At 39.0% G+C, this 18,382-nt stretch overlaps 1 protein-coding gene across 1 annotated transcript in view; it reads right to left on the bottom strand.

Moving 5' to 3' along the window:
- Window positions 1-3,769: 3,769 nt before the first annotated feature.
- The window catches only part of OPRK1 (opioid receptor kappa 1), a 23,033-nt gene continuing 8,420 nt past the window's right edge, over window positions 3,770-18,382 (bottom strand). The window contains exons 2-3 of the mRNA XM_085313519.1: window positions 9,268-9,620; window positions 3,770-4,302 (exon numbers count right to left, since the gene is read on the bottom strand). Coding sequence (XP_085169645.1) covers window positions 3,770-4,302; window positions 9,268-9,620 — 886 coding nt within the window. The remainder of the gene's footprint in view (window positions 4,303-9,267; window positions 9,621-18,382) is intronic.

The raw sequence follows: 18,382 nt of genomic DNA, 5'->3' as shown, positions 1-18,382 counted from the left end.
AAGTAACAATAAGGAAGGTGAGGAACGTGATACACAGGGATTTTACTGGGTTTCATCATCCCAGAAAACAGTCTTTTTTTTCTTTTTAAAAACACTATTATTCCATGTGGAATGCTAAGAAAAGTTCATCTATATACAAAAACATTTGGGCCTAGTTAAATACTTGGGGTTARAGAGGTTTGAACAAAATTCCTAGTCATTCTTTACTCCTAATTGYTTTTTGCAATCTCACTAGAAAGCACATAAAATTAACTATAGTGGCTGTCTAGTGGCAACTATAAAGTATGTAAATCTTAAGGATAATTAAACCTCATGGTAGCAGGAGAGAAAGAGAGAGGTGAGACCAAAACAGTCCTCCATCTTCTACTTGGTCTGGTGCATCTACCCTGTAAAGCCAAAGTGAAATTTCAGAGAAGATACTTGGCCTACAAACTTCGGTAACTCAGTAGGAGTACTCTTTGCTGTGCTTTCTGAAGCATAGACAGAAGCGCTGAACCCGGATGCTGTTTTACATATATAGGATTTTTAAATGATAAAAAGCAGGAAACACAGAAGGTGCTTCCCTAATATCCCAATTACATYATGGGAACAAACCCCTCTACCAGATCAAATGACACTTCTCTCAGGCTACATTTCTCTGATGGCACTCGGAAAATGTGAGCTTCCAGAGATGGGGAAGAAATGAAAGGAAATCTGGAGCACATTTATTGAGCCTGCAACAGGAAGAAAGCCCATATTTCACCGCATGTCTAGTAATTACAGCTGCRTAATCCGCCTTCATGTCATCCCAAGAAATTTTTTGCTCTGGAAGTCGCTGTGAAGTAGATAGCAGCACTCCKATAACAGATAGTGTACCAGTGGTACAGATAACAACAGGCTCGTTTGCGGTGGTTGAGGGGCCTGGGAGAATGGGCTGCACCATACTCCTGCACCACCTATTTTACTGAAGCTCTCTGAAGGTGCACAAAGGTGATCCATTCATTACCACCGCTGCTGCCCTAAAACTCCTTGTACCGCCCTCATCATCCCTGTTTTACAGCTAGGGAACTGAACACACCAAGGAGCTGATGCTAAAATCCTTCAGCTGAAGGAGATGATAGGTGGCTAAACAAGAGCGAAGGCAAATCACTTGTCTGGAGTTATGTGCAAAGTAAGGTACTTTACAAGGATTAAATACAGGTTACCAAAGTCATTATGCRTGTATGTCCCTGTGAAAATAACTGGATTTACCTATTAATTATTGTAGCCTGGAAACTGTTGAACAAACAATGGGAAAATAAGCATCTGGAAGCRAGTTCTGTGAACAACTCCAACTTTCCTTTGCTATTCAGTGAAGCATGGTAGGTCTCCTAATTTTACAAGAMAACCTCCAAAACTTCCTTCTGCTTTATCCAAACTAATTTTGTCTGTTAATGTTCAACGGAAAGAAATCAATCTTTAGTACACATTTTTTGTATCTCTTTTCAAGCCTTATTTTTTCAGACCCAGAAAATTTGCTAGGATCACATGTTTTCCCCCAAATATAAGGAAGATGATCTCAACAAAAAATAAAAGTCATCACGAAAATTTGATGATCAGATTTCTTTCTTTTTACAACTTAAGAATAGCATTGATTTTTCATTCATCATTGCACATAATGTATGGAACAATAACTCTATTGAAACAGATGAACATACACAATACACTAGTAAAAGACGGAAAGGAATGCAAGTTTTTTTGAATGAAAATAATTCATTAGGCCCTATTTCTTTCACAGTTCGTTTATTCCTAACTTGATAAATATTTCTGATTTTAATTTTTACCTTAAGCATTCTCTTGTTGTGGCTATTTAAACTTCAGAATAAAAGAGAYCGACAGACAGAGGAAATTAGAATCATACAATCAATTGTGTGAACTTCATTCATCTCCTCAGGCAAATCYGGTGTCCTGAGGTCAGCTATTCACTTATCACTTAGAAACAATCAAAAAATGCTAGATTTAGCCAGCAAAGATTATTTTCAATATTTTCACTAACAAAACTAATTACATTAGAGCAGTTAGTTCTGAAGTACTAAGCCTCATGGCCTGAATTTCACAAGGTCTGATCCACATAGCAGCTTCACTAAACAGCTRTAAAGACCACTGGCTGTTCAAGATTACTTTGGTACTGCAAGATGAAGGTAGCTGCGTTTGTTCACCCAGCACAAAAACTATTTGACATATGTGACAATATTTGAAAATAAAGAATATCAAACACATCTCTACAGCACTTCTGCAAGAYCTGTACTGCAAGCTACAATGGCAGATCTCAAGATTTGTACTAGTGTGCACGAATAATTTTTAGTTAATTGGTTTTATGGTCCACTAGGACCAAACTGAACTGTGTTTCTCAGCAAACGTAGTATGTGGTAAAGGCACTCACCTTATTGATTTTGYTGAAACAAAAAAGTTGTCAAGTCTCCTAGTGGCTAAACTTGTTCTCRGTGAAGATAATAACAATATTTCCCCATGCTTTGGGAAAATAGAAATAGGGTTAGTAATATTTAACAGTTAGGAAGACTAAAGACTGCCAAGTGAAGGTGGGAGGTTAGACTCAGTTTTGCAATTATCTTACCTTCAGCAAGTCAGTAACTTCTCTGTGCTTTGGCTTCTCCATCTTCACAGGAAAACAAAAAAATTCATTGATTTCATAGGACTGTATCTAAGAAAAACTTACTCTCACTAATAAAATGAGAACTTTCACTTTCAAGTGCCATTAGAGCACATATAATATATTTCATATTAATTTCCTCTGTATCAGACCACTTCATTAGTGTACTGGTTTCTAATAACAACTCTYCAAATATTTATTTTGGTTTGCTTGCAAATTGTCCTGGAAAAAAGGTTCAGAACTATTTTTAAGACTGTTCTTTACTGAAAATGGATGCAAGTATTTATGTTCCACTATTATAAATGTGGGAYATTCTTTATCAGTTTTGTACCAAAAGAAGAATGTGAAATTTTCCTGTTTCWTATCGAAAATACATTGCTGAAATGCATAGTATATTTTTCACAATCAGTAAATATGCAATCATCTTGGAAAATCACACATGAAAAACATAACACAGGTGACTAAGCATGTGCTAAAAATATACTAGCAATTTACCTTAAATCTCAATACATATTTTGAAACACTGAAATACTTTACCATATACAGACATGATAAAATCACTTTGGTATGTAAGCAGATCATGCTTAATTGGATTTCCACAGCACAAACAAATATTATAGATATATTAGTTGAGGAGAATATCAACTATAACTCTGTTAGTGTTCTGCAGAAACATAAGCAACATTCTTCACTGTAAAAGAGTACAACAAATCAAGTTTTCAAACTAAGTATTTCAGAAGCAATTACTGTCAGGTCAAAATGTTTTTTCTAGCATAACTCGGTGTTATGACCAAATGTTGCTTAATATTACCTTACACACCGTAAAGAGAAAAGCTAGAGCTTTCCTTATCCGGAGTAACCTGGCACAGTAATAAGTATCTGCTATCTCCCCAGACATGCTCTACAGTAAATATGGCCCTCAGACCTGACCACCAGTCAGGTCCTTTTCATTTATTTTCAGGAGTTTCTTGTTTGCCAATAATTAATTTGCTTTAGTTCAAACTCCTAGAATTGCTTAACTATTCCAGAAATAGCTCTCTGGATGAGTCTAGTTCAAACTGCAGTAGTAATCTGAGTCAGTCCTAGGTCATTGGATTCTTCTCTCTCTTGAGGACAGTAAGATGACATTTCCACGACTAGTCATACAGGTTTCTCTGTCCCATCTGTTTCCCTCATATAGGCCGGGTCTTGCACRGTGTTTCTGACTCTGCTGGTGCTCTGCCTGTCCATCCTCATCTTAAACGGAAAGCAGAAGTCCTTGAAACATCTCTTGAAGTTTTCATCCAAGAAAGCATACAGGATCGGATTGAGGCTGCTGTTGGTGTAACCCAAAGCAACGCAGAAATAGTAGCTGGAGATAGCCGCAGTACTGTGGGACACATCCCCTAACGCTTCCACCAGCACAAAAATGTGAATAGGCGTCCAACAGATAATAAATACTGCCACAACCACAAGAACCAGTCTGGTGATGCGGCGCAGGTTTCGATCCTTTTCTCGGGACCCTGAGAGCAGTCGTACACTTTTAAGACGTAGGATCATCAGAGTATAGCAAACAATTATAATGAGGACCGGAATAACAAATGCAAAGACAAAAACACAGATTTTCATGAAGGTGTCCCACCACATGTAATCTCTGTCTGGAAATTGCAAGGAACACTCAGTGCTAGCAGTATCTAAGAATAGAAGAAACAATAAGAAAATTGTGTTATTATTACATGTTCTAAACAATAACATTATCATAATATAAGATAGCAAAAGTCATTATCAGATAATGTGGTGCTAATAAATGGAGTTACTACGTCACCCCAAGGAAAGATTTCAATTACAATTGAAACTGATTTTATGTGGCTGTTTCTAGAAATTACTTAGAGGGAGCTGGGCTTTTTAAAATGTATAACACTGTACAAATTTTGTTTCCTATATGAGGAGATAAAAATGCAGAGACATAAAAATAAAAATTTATGAAGATGGGCTGAACAGATTTTTTTTCMTTTTTTTCCCTTTTTTCCTTAATTGAAATTTAAAGCCAGAATGAGAACATGTTCAACAGACTAGAAACCTTATTATTGAGCTATGTATGCGTTTGCCTGTGGGAGGAGGCAGATTTTAGGTATCATGAATAGTGAGAGCTAAATGAGGTTTTTGGTCTCAGGAAGATTTTGCCAATATGTGATAATTGTGTAATAATGTTTTCCCATGTGCCTTCTTCAGTGCAAATGAAATACATGTAAGTGCTTGCATTCAGGAAACTTATTTCCTGGCAACAACTTCTTTTCAGTYAAACAGAGGCAGAGAAAATGTATGCTTGTGCAGAGTCRAATGCAGTATAATCTGCTTTTCCACAAATCACTTCATTGAAAATTCAGCCTGTGTAGAGCCTGCAGGATCTAGCCTACTCCCTTTCTCCTTGCCCATACTAGGATTCAGAGTCACAGGCTAACAAATTATTTGATGTCCTAGTAATAGTCCATTGACAGGAGACTATTCCTGCTAAGGAWTTAAATATTTTAGGTTTCACCTGCTGAAGTGTTGCAGCCTTCCAGCATATAATCTATATGGAAAAACAAGAAACAAAAAAGCCAAAGAAGGGGTAAATTTACAACCACTATGAGCAGATGAATTCTCCTGTAGACAAGTCAAGGTAACACAGGGATTTTTCACTCTGAATTTCAGTTTAGATTCTATCCTCTAAAGCACTGCATTATTCTTTAGGGTATTTTCATTTTCCTTATCAAATTCATCATTCCTTTATAAATTATTGGCTTTTATTGGATCAGAATTAAAGATGGAAAGATTCAATATATTGTTGCACATAACATTTTTATATCTGTCTCCAGCAGAACTAGTCAGAGAAAATTCCATCAAACCATATTTCCTTTATGTCTGAATGCCTCACAAATCAAGCAAATAGAGAATTTATTTTGAAAAGTAACAAGGGGGAAAAAGTYATCATTATGATATCATAAAGATATTTTTATGGTTAGATATCAGAAAACTGTTACTGGATCATATTGAATGCTAGAACATTCAAATTAAAAAGCTGAAATTAAAGTAAAAYATTTTGAGTCTTCTTTATAAAGAATATAATGACTAATGGCCAATTCTGAAGGCTGAAAAATGAAAAGGCACATCTTTCAAGCCTCATGGAGAATACTAAGTTGATGGCACAAGTACGGTTTCATAAGGTTATGACTCTTGGACAACTTGTCTAAATCTTTTATGATCTAGGTTTATCAGAAACATCAAAAATCGTCTTCAAAGAAGTTTTCACATTGATTATTGTTGTTATCTGTAGCACATCATGGCAACGAAGTTAGGATTCAGCCACAGTAGCGACACCAGCACYGCTGCAGCCAGGTGTGTCCTCCTGGGTAAACTGGGGGTGTGATCAGGGCTGACTGCTCTGGACCACATCCAGCTGCTCATCAAAACCCCYTCCCAGGGGAAACTGCCTGCTCAGCTCTACTACTCTGATTTCATACACAGTTAGTGTCTGGCCCACATTTATCAAATAATCAGGTTAGAATGACCTGTGCTGTTTAAAATTTGTATGCTAGCCAAATCACCTTGACAAAGCCACGGGAAGGCATATGGATGCAGTTACGGTGCTACATCCAAGGGGACAGGAGCTCATGACACGAAGCTGCTGAATAGCTAAAGTCATGCCGGAGGCATGAAACACTTCAACTGCAGCTAGGAAAACAATTCTAACAGCAGTCCAACCGTAATCCCACACCAAAGAGCTAAGAATGCAGATAGGATTTCCAGGGATGGGAAAGGAAAGCCAGAAATTAGTCCAAAATTTTCTAGTAAAATGAAATTCATTAGCAGCAATCATCATGTATTCAACTGTAAACTATAGTTCACTTTTAGTACTCAAGAAAGTGAAGAATGAACTACGATAGTTACCTGTTTTGGCTAAAAAGTGTCATGTAGGTAGAATTCTTTGATTCAGAACAATGGAATTAGATTTGACTGTATCTAAGAGGGCAATGTGGCACTCAAATTTCATGTGTAACAACGGCAAAAATCTATTTTGCCCTTCAAAAAGTCTCGAATACACATCCCAACATGTATCAGTGAACTTCAGTACTAATAACTTTTCAAAATATTTTAAAATTCGGATTAAATATGAGCATGCTTGCTATGCTAGAATATGATTTGTAAGTGACAAGATAGTTTAGAATTTCTAATAATCAAATACAAATTTAGTTATTGTTTTAGATCTCATTACTGTTTATTTTCTATGCAAAATGATTTTTTTAATTCATCAATATTCATGTATTTCACTTCGCATATATAATACAATGAAATACATGGAATCCTAGTTTACAACTAGCTAACCATCAAAGACCCTTGGAAATGATGCACAATACCTAACCTTTTCCAGCAACTTGGGAAGAGAATAAAATCCGTTTTATATTTTATTCTTATAAAAATATGTGGAATTAAGAGCAATGTTACTAAATGAGCACTTAAGATTTCATACTGACCTTTCTCACTCAAGAAGGAAAGTAGCTATTCCAACCAGATTAATATATTTAGAGAAAAATACTGAATTTTAGTTAGTATTTTAGTATAAATATATTTTAAAATGTTTTTGATAAATTATGGTCTGAAATTAATTTTAATCCTGACACAGGAAACATATTTCTGATAGATTGCCTCAAATATTTTCACTAATAGAAATTAAAATTTCAGTCCTGAGCTGCAGCTGTCAAGCAAAGGAAGTATCCTTGCTGCATCCCCTATGCCATTTATCAGATCAGTTCACAAACACACTAGACAAGATAAYTGGCAATAAATGCTCAAGAGAGACCTTTGATCAGGCAAGCAGGGGTGAATAGTAGGGGCTGAGGAGCATTTGTCCATAATTTCAGAACTCATTTTGCCCAGCTGAGATGTGTATTATTAGTTTCTACTTTGTTGGAGGCGGGTGGGAGAAAAAAATCTTGCTGCATGGCATGAGAAACTTTACTCATTTCTGTCCTCAGAGCAACCCCCTGTTCCATATGTGATGGTTATATTGAATAACAGGAATACTCTGCTAGTTAAGCATGCTCCAAACAGAACACCTGACTGAGACAGCATTTCAGAGCCTTGAGGAGTTCATACATATGAGTCAGACAATTATTCTTCCCAAATGAAGATGCCTAAAAGTGTTTTTTTTCCTGAGACGGGCATTGTTTTATAGAGCCTGTCAAAGCTTTACTGGTGAGTAGAGTGATAGTGCCAGAGAGCAGGACGTTTGACCTTCTAAAGACCTCAAATAATTGTTTCCAGAGGACTCTCCTGGCACTTACCTATCACAAGAACAAGACCAAGAATGAAATCTGTACATCTTGAACAGCAACCAGACCAATCAGCCCTTCAGCCACTGTTAATGTGCATTGATGTTTTGTTAGCATTGATCTATGTCAAACAGTTTAATACTGGGCATTTGTTTTCACTGCTGGATAAATTAGTGTCCCATAAAGTTTACCATTTCTCTTGGAAGATGAGATTATCAATATAGGAACTTATTAATCTTTCTTCAAAAGATTGTTTACATTTCAAACAACAGTACCACCAAAATAAATATGCATGACTTTTTATATTTTATAGAGATATCAATAACAAGATAAGCTCAACACAAGGACATCATTAGAGGCCTCAAGTCTTTTGGAAACATAGAATTGTTCCTGCACTGTGGCTATCATGTTTGTGGGYMTAAAGARTATGTGTGTGAGAAAGATTCTCCTCTTTCCTTCTCAAGAAGGATTTCAAAATAAGTTTAACTCCCTAGATGACCAKCTTTAGCAATGAATCGCTATTAGAGAGAATAAATCTGCAGTTTTTAATAGATTAGAAATTTCAGGTGAAGTCTACAGGTGCTCTACATACAAATCTCATTGACTTTGTATTCTTGAAGTTGCTTCTCTGCCATACTCTATATTCTGTCGCCCTGCTGGTTTTAGTCTCAGCCTTTCCAAGTCCTCATGTACATCCCCATTCCTTTCTATACCAGAATTTCTGATATTATCTTTTTTAAGGCATTTGCCTCAAATTTCTCTTTCCAGGTATTGACTTTTTTCCATCCTTCACCACACCTTCAAGTTCTGTGAATTGGCTGTTTATAATCAGCTGCCAGGTTTTAATACTAATGATGATTTTAATACTAATACTAATGACAGGCAAGCTAGTTTCTGTTCTTGGAACTTTGTCAAAATTACTCTCACAAATCACCTTCAATCCACATTTCAAGTTTCATCCTAAGCTGATCCTCTTTGATCTCTCCACAGTGTTCAAATCCATGATTACTCTCCCCTGCTGTCACTCTTAGTTTTTGATGGTCTCATCTTTGCAAGGACAATATTTTAAAGTGCATTTTGTTCTTTTAGTTGGCAGCAGCATCTGAGCTTAAATTATTTATATCCCATACTCAAATGTTCCACAATATGTTTCAAAGCGTCAGAAATTTAGACATACATTTTTAACCAAGGAATGTGGATTGCAGTATGTACAATACATAGAATGCGCAATATGATGGCATGCATAAATTATTGAAGTATGACTCAATCCAGTTCTGTCAACATTCCAAGCTACATTTTATGCCATTTGAGAAATAAAAAAGTTCAAATCTGAATGCTCACACTCACCTTCTCTGACTTTGGTTCCTCCAAGAACTATGGCAGATATGCCAACAGAGGAGGACAATAGCCAGATACAGATGTTAATTATCTTCGCCTTGAGAGGAGTACGGAAGTCCAGAGCCTTCACAGGATGACACACAGCAATATATCGATCAACACTCATCATAGTCAGTGTGAATATGCTGGTAAACATGTTGTAATAGTCAATTGAAATAACTATTTTACAGATCACATCCCCAAATGGCCAAGAGTTCATCATGTACTCAGTGCTCTGGAAAGGCATAGTAGTGGTAACTAGTGCATCTGCCAAAGCCAGATTGAAAATGTAGATGTTGGTTGCTGTCTTCATCTTTGTATATCTGAAAAACAAAAAATGAGGCTTTTCTATATCAAAATACTGTTACATTAGCATATTAAAATACATAATAATTTGTCAGGGAACCTTTGCCATAGTTAGTTTTTCACTATCATTTCTGATTTGCACAAAAGGGCACACACATTTAGGTCCATTGGCATGATAGTAAATGCATTTTACTCAGTCCCTCAGCAACTGTATTATCAATTAGAACTGCCCTCCATGGGCAAAGAGATATATAAATGAATTTAATCCAGTTTATTCAAATACTGGTTTCAATTATGTCTTCTCAAATCAATATACAAACAAATACCATTACTTACATTTGGAAGTGACAAAAACTAACTTCCTTTACTTATAGCTAACTTATAGCTGATTACCAGCTTTGCAGATTTTTTTAGTGGAGGTAATGGGCATCCCATTCTCTGGAAAGAATCTGCGTTAACTATTATGTCTGATGGTTATTCTCTCCTCTAGGGTAGTTTTTCTTCCTTGAATTCTATGCAACAGTGCCAGTTTATATGAGTTTTAGCAATTCCCTCCTTTACTCCTACTTTTCCAACTGCTCTTCCATTCTTACCCTCAGCTTTTCCCAGTTATCATCTCTCTCCTGACACAAAATGTAAAATATGGTGGTTTTCTAAGTACAAAATCACAGCGGGGAAAAAAAATCATAGCAATAATTTCTCTGTACTCTTTAATTTCATTAAAACCAAGTGCTTAACTGCTAAGAATCTTAAAATACAGAAAACACTAGGATCCAGTATTTGAGACAGCAGATTGCCGTTTTTATTTTATTTATATTTTATTATTGTGCCGTTGCTCTGCCACAATAGTAATCTAACTGCTGGGGCAACAGATTGTGTCCCAAGATGCAGAGAACTGCTTCCAACTCTGCTACACGCACAATGGGTGAAGGAGAGCCTCTGTCTTTTCCTCATTATTAATATAGGGACATACTTAACACTCCTTTCTCAAATGCTTTCTTTTCCTTTTCCTTAAGCAGTTACTGCTGCTCATTGGTATCAATTTATTATGAGATTCAATGGCAGATTTTCTGTGCCCAAAACTGTTTCACCTGCCTTGAATGTGTGCTCTCACCAAAAGGTGCGCGCGTGAAGCACACAGAAACATGTCTAGCCAGATTTTGCTACACATCATTAATCAATTTACATATGAAAATACAAGCCTTGGCCAGTCCAGCTAGTGAACATTGTACAGTGCAACATGTTTATTTGCCTTTAAATGTGTAACATCAAAAATAATTGCAAAAAATCTTCAGCAGTGTTTCAGAGTATTGACAAATGAGCCTGCTAAGTAGGTTAGCTTTTAATTAAAATATGAACAAAAATGACATTTTATGACCAACATAAAGTCATAAATAAACCCATCAGTTTTTCTAAATCACTTAGATTACAATCTGTTGAGAAAATGAAACGAAATGTTGGTTCAAAGCATAGAAAAGAGAACTGCAAGGGAAACGAAAGTAAACTCTTCTCACTCTTCATCCCTCTACCAACTGCTGCAAATGGCTGTAAAGATTTCTCATCCTTGCTTCCTGGGAGCATGTTGTCTGCTGCCTGATGTATAGTCCAAATCCAGACTTATATCTTGAATAAAGCTACAGCAAGGAATGCATTAGGGATATCTGGTCAAAGCGAACCAGAAGGAAGCAGCAACAAAAGCTCTACACGCAGTGCACAACCACCACGGTCCAGTCTCCCTCTGCCCCAGCTTGAACTTCTCCAAGACCAGGGGCTGAGCAGAGGTGACAGTGCACACGCCAGCCAGAACTGGGCATCCCTAGCTCTTCCAGATCAATGTCCCAAATGGGCTTTCCATCAAACAAGTTGCTCTGTCCCGTTGTTCACATAGTAGCCTGTAAGAATGTAAGCCTGTTGAAACACAAATGCAAGAGTATTTAGCTAGAAAATACAAGACATATTAACAGACTAGGAGTTTTCCTCCTGGAAAAGAAAAGCAGCTGTGAATAGAACCCAGCTGTCAGTCTAAACAAAAACTCACTAAAAGTTCGGACTGCAAATCTGTGCTAAAAAGGACTAATTTCCATTAAATGTCTGAAACAGGAGATGTAGAAAGGCAGTTTTTCTTGTACAGATGGCACTGATGRAATTGTTATCTTGTTCACAGTGAAAAAAAAGGAATATGAAAAGTTGGAAAGCACACATAAAAGTTACAAAAATAACTGGAAGGACTGGAGAAAAATCTTACTGTGAGTAGCTTAAAGAGCTCAATAYATTTAGTTTATCAAAAAAACCCACTGAGAGATGACTTGATTACAGTGTCTGAAGACCTCTACAGGGAGAAAATAGTAGGTGCTGAAGAGCTCTTTCAGACTGCAGAGAAAAGCATTACAAGGAGAAATTCGTAAAAGTCAGAGCTAGACAAACTCAGCTGAGAAACAATGATGGGTTTTTCATAACAACTAGGATGATTATTATTCGGAACAAATTACACAGGAAAGGAGTAATTTTTCCATCTTTTGATGTCTTCAAATCAATGTCTGATATTCTGCAAAAAGTTATGTTTTAGTCAAATGCAAGTTACAATGCTCAGTGCAGAAATATTTAAATGAAATGTAATGGCCTGCGACAAACCAAGGTAAAATAACTAATAGTTCTTCTGAATCATTACTTCTATTTATCCTTAACAACTTTTTGAAAGATTTGGATAAAGACAATTTGCTGTTGCATATACAAGAATTTCTTTTATTTTTCTTCTTTAAATGAAAATAAGAAAATTACAATAAAAAATAACTCCTACTCCAGTTACTTTTTTAATTTAAATGGCTGAAATGTTCTTTAAAGTATGAAATCTGAGACGAGGGGGTGGCTTTAGCAAGTCTAACAAACATACTACAACAATGTTCTCCAGTAGTGGTAGCACAGCTAAAGTACAAAAGCATGAAATACAACCAGGTATAAGAAATACATATTTTTGGCAGATATCTGAGTCACTGAATGATAGTGAAGGCTAAAACACATATAAAAGGAAACTGCAAAAACACTCATCACAAGGATGCAGGCTCAGTTCCACTAGGTTTCTCTGAATGATCCATATAGAGGATGAAACAATTGAAAAGTTTAGTCAGGAAAACTCTAAATCTCAAGATTATATTCAGAGTATATGCAGTACCATACTACATCATAACATTAAAAAAAAAATCTATTCCAAAAATACATCAATTTAATATGATGTCTCTGCTATCTTATGGATCTAAAAATTCAATATAAAAGGTTTATGCCAATATGAAACCTGAGGTTATGTAAAGACTGTAAAAATCAACATTCTGCAGTCTCCATGCTCACATAGTGTTATATGTTATTATCACATTTGGAATGACAGACAGAATTTAACATTGGAAAGGACCTCAGGTATACATTGTCAATGTACACATTTAAATATTGCCTGTTTTTTTCCTTCAAAATTACTGGAAGCTTACAAAAGTTGTATATGTTGCCTATAAGATAGCATCCTAAAGTTGACATCTGTCTATTAATAAGCGCCTGTAGGTACCTATTTTTAAGTGAATTAATGAAGAAAAGCACTAGCTTCTGAATTTAGGGAAGAGAAGATTCAATAAGATTCATACATATATCACACATATAAAGAAAAATTTGCACTGCTTTAACAAGAATGACCTTTTTCTTGCCTTCTTTGAACATAAAAATTTTCAACATTTTTGCTGAGATTAAGAGCTCCTTTTTGAACAAAATATACTTAATTTTAGAAATACCAATAGTGTAAAATTTCAAAGAATCACATAATCATTGAGGTTGGAAGGGACATTTAGAGATCATCCCCCACCTGCTCAAACAGGGTCACCTATAGCAAATTGCCTAGGACCCTGTCTGGATGGCTTTTGAATGTCTCTGGTGAAGAAAACTGCACAACCTCTCCGGGCAACCTGCTGCAGTGATCAGTCACTCTCACAATAAATTTTCCCTCATGTTCAGACAGAGCTTCCTGTGTTTCACTTTGTGCCTGTTGCCTCTCATCGCTGGGCACCACTAAAAAGAGTCTGGCCCCATCGTCTTTTCACCCTCCCTTCAGATTCTTATACACATTGATAAGATCCCCCCTCAGTATTCTCCACATTGAACAGTCCCAGCTCTCTCAGCCTTTCTTCATAAGAGAGATGCTCCAATCCCTTAATCATCTTAATAGCCCTCCACTGGACTTGCTCCATGTCTCTCTTGTATTGGAGAAGCCAGAATTGGACACAGTACTCCAGATGTGGCCTCATCAGGGCTAGGTAGAGGGGCAGGATCACCTCCCTTGGCCTGCTGGCAATGCCCTTCCTAATACAACCCAAAATATCATTGGCTTTCCTGTCCACAAAGGCACATTGTTGGCTCATGCTCAACTTGTTGTCCACCAGGACCCCAAGTCCTTCTCTGCARAGCTGCTTTCCAGCAGGTCAGCCTCTAGACCATACTAGTGCGTGGGGTTATTCCTCCCTAGCAGCAGCACTCTGAACTTTGTTGAACATAATGAGGTTCCTCTCTGTCCATCTTTCCATGCTATTGAGGTCCCTCTGAATGGCAGCACAGCCACTCCTCCCAGTTTTGTATCATCAGTAAACTTACTTACTGAGAGTCCACTCTGTCCCTTCATCCAGGTCACTGATGAATAAGTTGAACAAGACCGGACCCTGTATTGACCCCTGCGAGACGCTGCTATCTATAGACCTCCAACTAAACTTTGTGTCACTAACCACAACCCTCTGAGCAATGCCTTTCAGATAGTTCTCAACCCACCTCACTATCTGCTCATCTAGTCCATACTTCCTCAGCTTCCCTACAAGGATATTATGGGAGACAGTGTCAAAAGCCTTGCTGAAGTCAAGGTACACAACATCCACTGCTCTCCCCTCATCTACCCAGCCAATCACTCCATCATAGAAGGCTAGCAAATCAGTTAAGCAGGATTTCCCCTTGGTGAATCCATGCTGACTACTTCTGAGCACCTTCCTATCCTTCATGTGCTTAGAGATGGTATCCAGGATGAGCTGCTCCACCACCTTTCCAGGGATGGAGGTGAGGCTGACTGACTTGTATTTCCCTGGGTCTTCCTTCTTGCCCTTTTTGAAGACCGTAGTGACACTGGTTTTCTTCTGGTCCTCAGGCACCTCTCCTGTTCTCCATGACCTTTCAAAGATGATGGAGAGTGTCCTAACAATAACATCCACCCGCTTCCTCAGCACTCTTGGGTCCACCCCATCAGGGTCCATGGACTTAGGGGTGTCAAGTTCTCTTAAATGATGTCTAACAATCTTCTTTGACCAAGTCTTCCTTTCTTAATCATAGAATCAGTAAGGTTGGAAGGATCCTCTAGTCCAACCTCCCTGCTCACCAGGGTCACCTAGAGCATGTTAGACAGGGTTGCATTCAGGCGGGCCTTGAATAGCTCCAGAGAAGGAGACTCCACAACCTCTCTGAGCAACCTGGTCCAGTGCTCTGTCACTCTCACAGGGAAGAAATTCCCCCTCACGGTCAGGCAGAACTTCCTGTGCTTCAGTTTCTGTCCACTGCCTCTTGTCCTGTCACATGGGACAACTGAAAAGAGTTTGTCCCTGTCCCCTTGACACCCTCCCTTCAGGTACTTGTACACATTGATCAGATCCCCCCCCAGTCTTCTCTTCCCCAGGCTGAAGAGGCCCAGCTCTCGCAGCCGTTCCTCATAGGGCAGGTGCTCCAGCCCTCTGACTTCTTCAGACTTCTTCCCTGCTCTCCAGGGCCTGGGGTTCCTGAGGTCTTAGCAGTAAAGACTGAAGCAAAGAAGCCATTCAGTATCTTTGTCTTCTCTGTGTCCTTCGTCACCAGGCCCAGGCTCCATTCAGTAGCAGGCCCACATTTCCCCTCGTCTTCCTTTTGTTAGTGATGTATTTGAGGAAGTTCTTGCTGCTCTTGTGAGCACCTACCAGATTAAACTCCAGATGGGCCATGGCCTTCTTAGTCCCATCCCTGCATATTTGGATGATCTCCCTATATTTGTCCCAAGTAACCTGTCCCTGCTTCCATCTTCTATTTGCTTCCTGCTTATGTTTTAGTTTTGCCAGGAGCTCCTTGTTCATCCATGCAAGTCACCTGCCCTCTTTGCTCAACTTCTTACTCATTGGGAGGCACAGTTTTTGAGCCTGCAGGAAGTGATTTTTGAATATTAAACATCTCTCTTGAACTTCTCTTCCTTCTAGGGCCCTTTCCCACAAGATTCTTCCAAGATTCCTGAAGAGGCCAAAGTTAGCTCTTCTGAAGTCCAAGGCTGTGATCTAAGTTATTGCCCTGCTCCCTCCTTGTAGCAACCTGAACTCCACCATCTCATGGTCACTGCAGCCAAGGCTGCCGCCAACCTTCACATCTCCAATGAGTTCTTCCTTGTTTGTTAGTACAGGATCCAGCAGCACATCTCTCCTCATTYGCCCCTCCATCACCTGTGTCAGAAAGTTATCATCAACACTGCACAGGAACCTCCTGGACAGTTTGTGCCTTGCTGTGTTTTCCTCTAGCATATATCAGAGTGGTTAAAGTCTCCCTTGAGAACCCTGCTATCATGAGTCTATTTCCAGCCATCTGAAGAAGGCTTTATCAACTGACTTCCTGTTCCTGATCAGCTAGCCTGTAGCAAACACCCACAATGGTGTCACCCATGTCAGCCTACCTTTTAAACCTTACCCATAAGATCTCAACCCACTCATTGTCCACCCCTAAGCAGAGCTCGATACATTCCAGGTGCTCTCTCACATAAAGAGCACCTCCATCCCCTGTCCTTCCTGGCCTGTCCTTCCTAAAGAGCCTGTAGCCATCTATGGCAGCATTCCAGTCATGCAAGCTATCCCACCATGTCTCTGTAATTTCAATTAGATCCTGCCTTGTGACTGCACAGAGATGTCTAACTCTTCCTGTTTATTCCCTGCATGCATTTGTGTACAGGCACTTCAGAGAGGTTTTCAAGCATGCAAATTTCCCAGGAGGGATGCAAGAGATTCCCTATAGTCTTGTCTTGTAGGTACTTCCTTAGCTTGAACCTTGTTTTGTTGACTGCATGGTCTCCATAACTCTCCATTTCTCATCTTTCCTAATTTAGAACTCTCCTTACCAGATTGGCCATCCTATTGGAAGACATGTGTGCGTCACTTAGTTAGGTGGATCCCAACTCCTCCAACTCCTGCCAGCAGGGTCTCGTGGTTATAGAAACCAAAACTCTGATGCCAACACCAGTGGCACAACCAGTTGTTTATTTGGAGTATCTATCTACTCCTCCTCCCATCCTTCCCTCTCACATGCAAGATCAAGATAAAAACGAATTGGGCCTCCAGAACCCTGACTGCCATCCCCAGAGCTCTGAAAACCTGGTTAAAATTTTCCAAGTTGCCCTTGGTATCACTAGTGCCCACATGGAAGAATGACAGGGGGTAATAGTCAAATGGGTAGACAAGCCTCCGCAGTCTTTCTTTCACATCTCAGGTGTGAGCCCCCAGCAGGCAGCAAGCCTCTCTAGATAAGAGGTCAGGTCAGTAGATAGGTGCCTCTGTCCCCTGCAGGAGGGAGTCACCCTCAATAATCCCTCTGTGCTCTTCTGGATGTTCCTGTGTGGTACAGGGTCCACTGGCTCAGTTGCTTCGCTTGAACCGTGCCCAGCTTCCTCCTTAGCTTGGAGGGCACTAAACCTGTTCATCAACTGCAAATCTTCAGGAGGAACAAGAGCCTTTCTTCTTGTACAAAAAGTGACCAGTTTCCAGCCTTCATCTTCTACAGAGTTATGACTTACTGTTCCACATGGCACAGAGCCCACAGAGCTCACTCATCTTCTTAGATGCTATGCAGCCTGCTTACTTCCTCCTGTAACTTCTTTACGTGGCAGCACAACTCATCCACATCAGCACACCTTCTGCAGAAAAAATTGACTGTCAGCCCCAGCTTCACAGAGAAGCCTCAGATACTCCCTGCAGAGCTGCAGTTGCTGTCAGAAGGTCAGTCTAGGTGGAAGCCTCTGACACAGTGACACAGCAACTCTAACAGCTACTGGGGAATGTGTGCTGCAGCATGTCATAACCTTATCTGAGGAAGTGTACGCTACTGCAACCGGAGACGAAGGCATMTTACTGCACCTTTCTGCGTGAACTGTGTTTCTACGATTTTGTCAGGGGGGTTCAGAGAAAACTCAAGAGTAGTGTGATTTATCACATCTTACATTGAAAAAAAAGAGAACGCAGAATTTTAATAAAATAGGTTCTCTATCCAAGAGTAATATATCTAATATTATTATTGGGGAGCCTAGACAATTAGCTTAGACTAGATTCCTTATTTTTTGACCTCTAATGCTAAGTAAGATGAATCTAGACCTTGCCAAGTAGCTGATTGTCTCTGCTGAGAAAATTTATACCCTTTCAGGCAACTAGCCATGGTATGGAGAGTTCCCATTGTGTTACACAACCCATTCTAATCCTCCTCTCTCACCATAGGTCCATTATCCTAGTGAATCCTGATTCTCTCTGTCTAGTAAAATTCACCTTTCCCGTTGTTATTATGTCCTGAAAGTGTTTTTTTTTAAGGACATTATAAGACCCCTTAGCTGAGCAAAATATTCCCTATGTGTTTGCATGAAAGGTGGTTTTCTACGCCATGAAACAGAAATTGCCTGGCAAAGAGAACAGATCTCATTGTTCAAGCAGACGGAGGCAGCATCTCCAGGAGAAGGTTTTCCTTGTTCTACTTTCCTTGTTCTTCTTTTTTTTTTTTTTTT

This window comes from Rhea americana, unplaced genomic scaffold (genome assembly GCF_003343005.1).
Source record: "Rhea americana isolate MKP2758 unplaced genomic scaffold, rheAme1 scaffold_39, whole genome shotgun sequence".
NCBI lineage: Eukaryota > Metazoa > Chordata > Aves > Rheiformes > Rheidae > Rhea > Rhea americana.
Note: the sequence above shows the minus strand (reverse complement) of the source record. Positions and strands in the feature narration are given on the sequence as shown.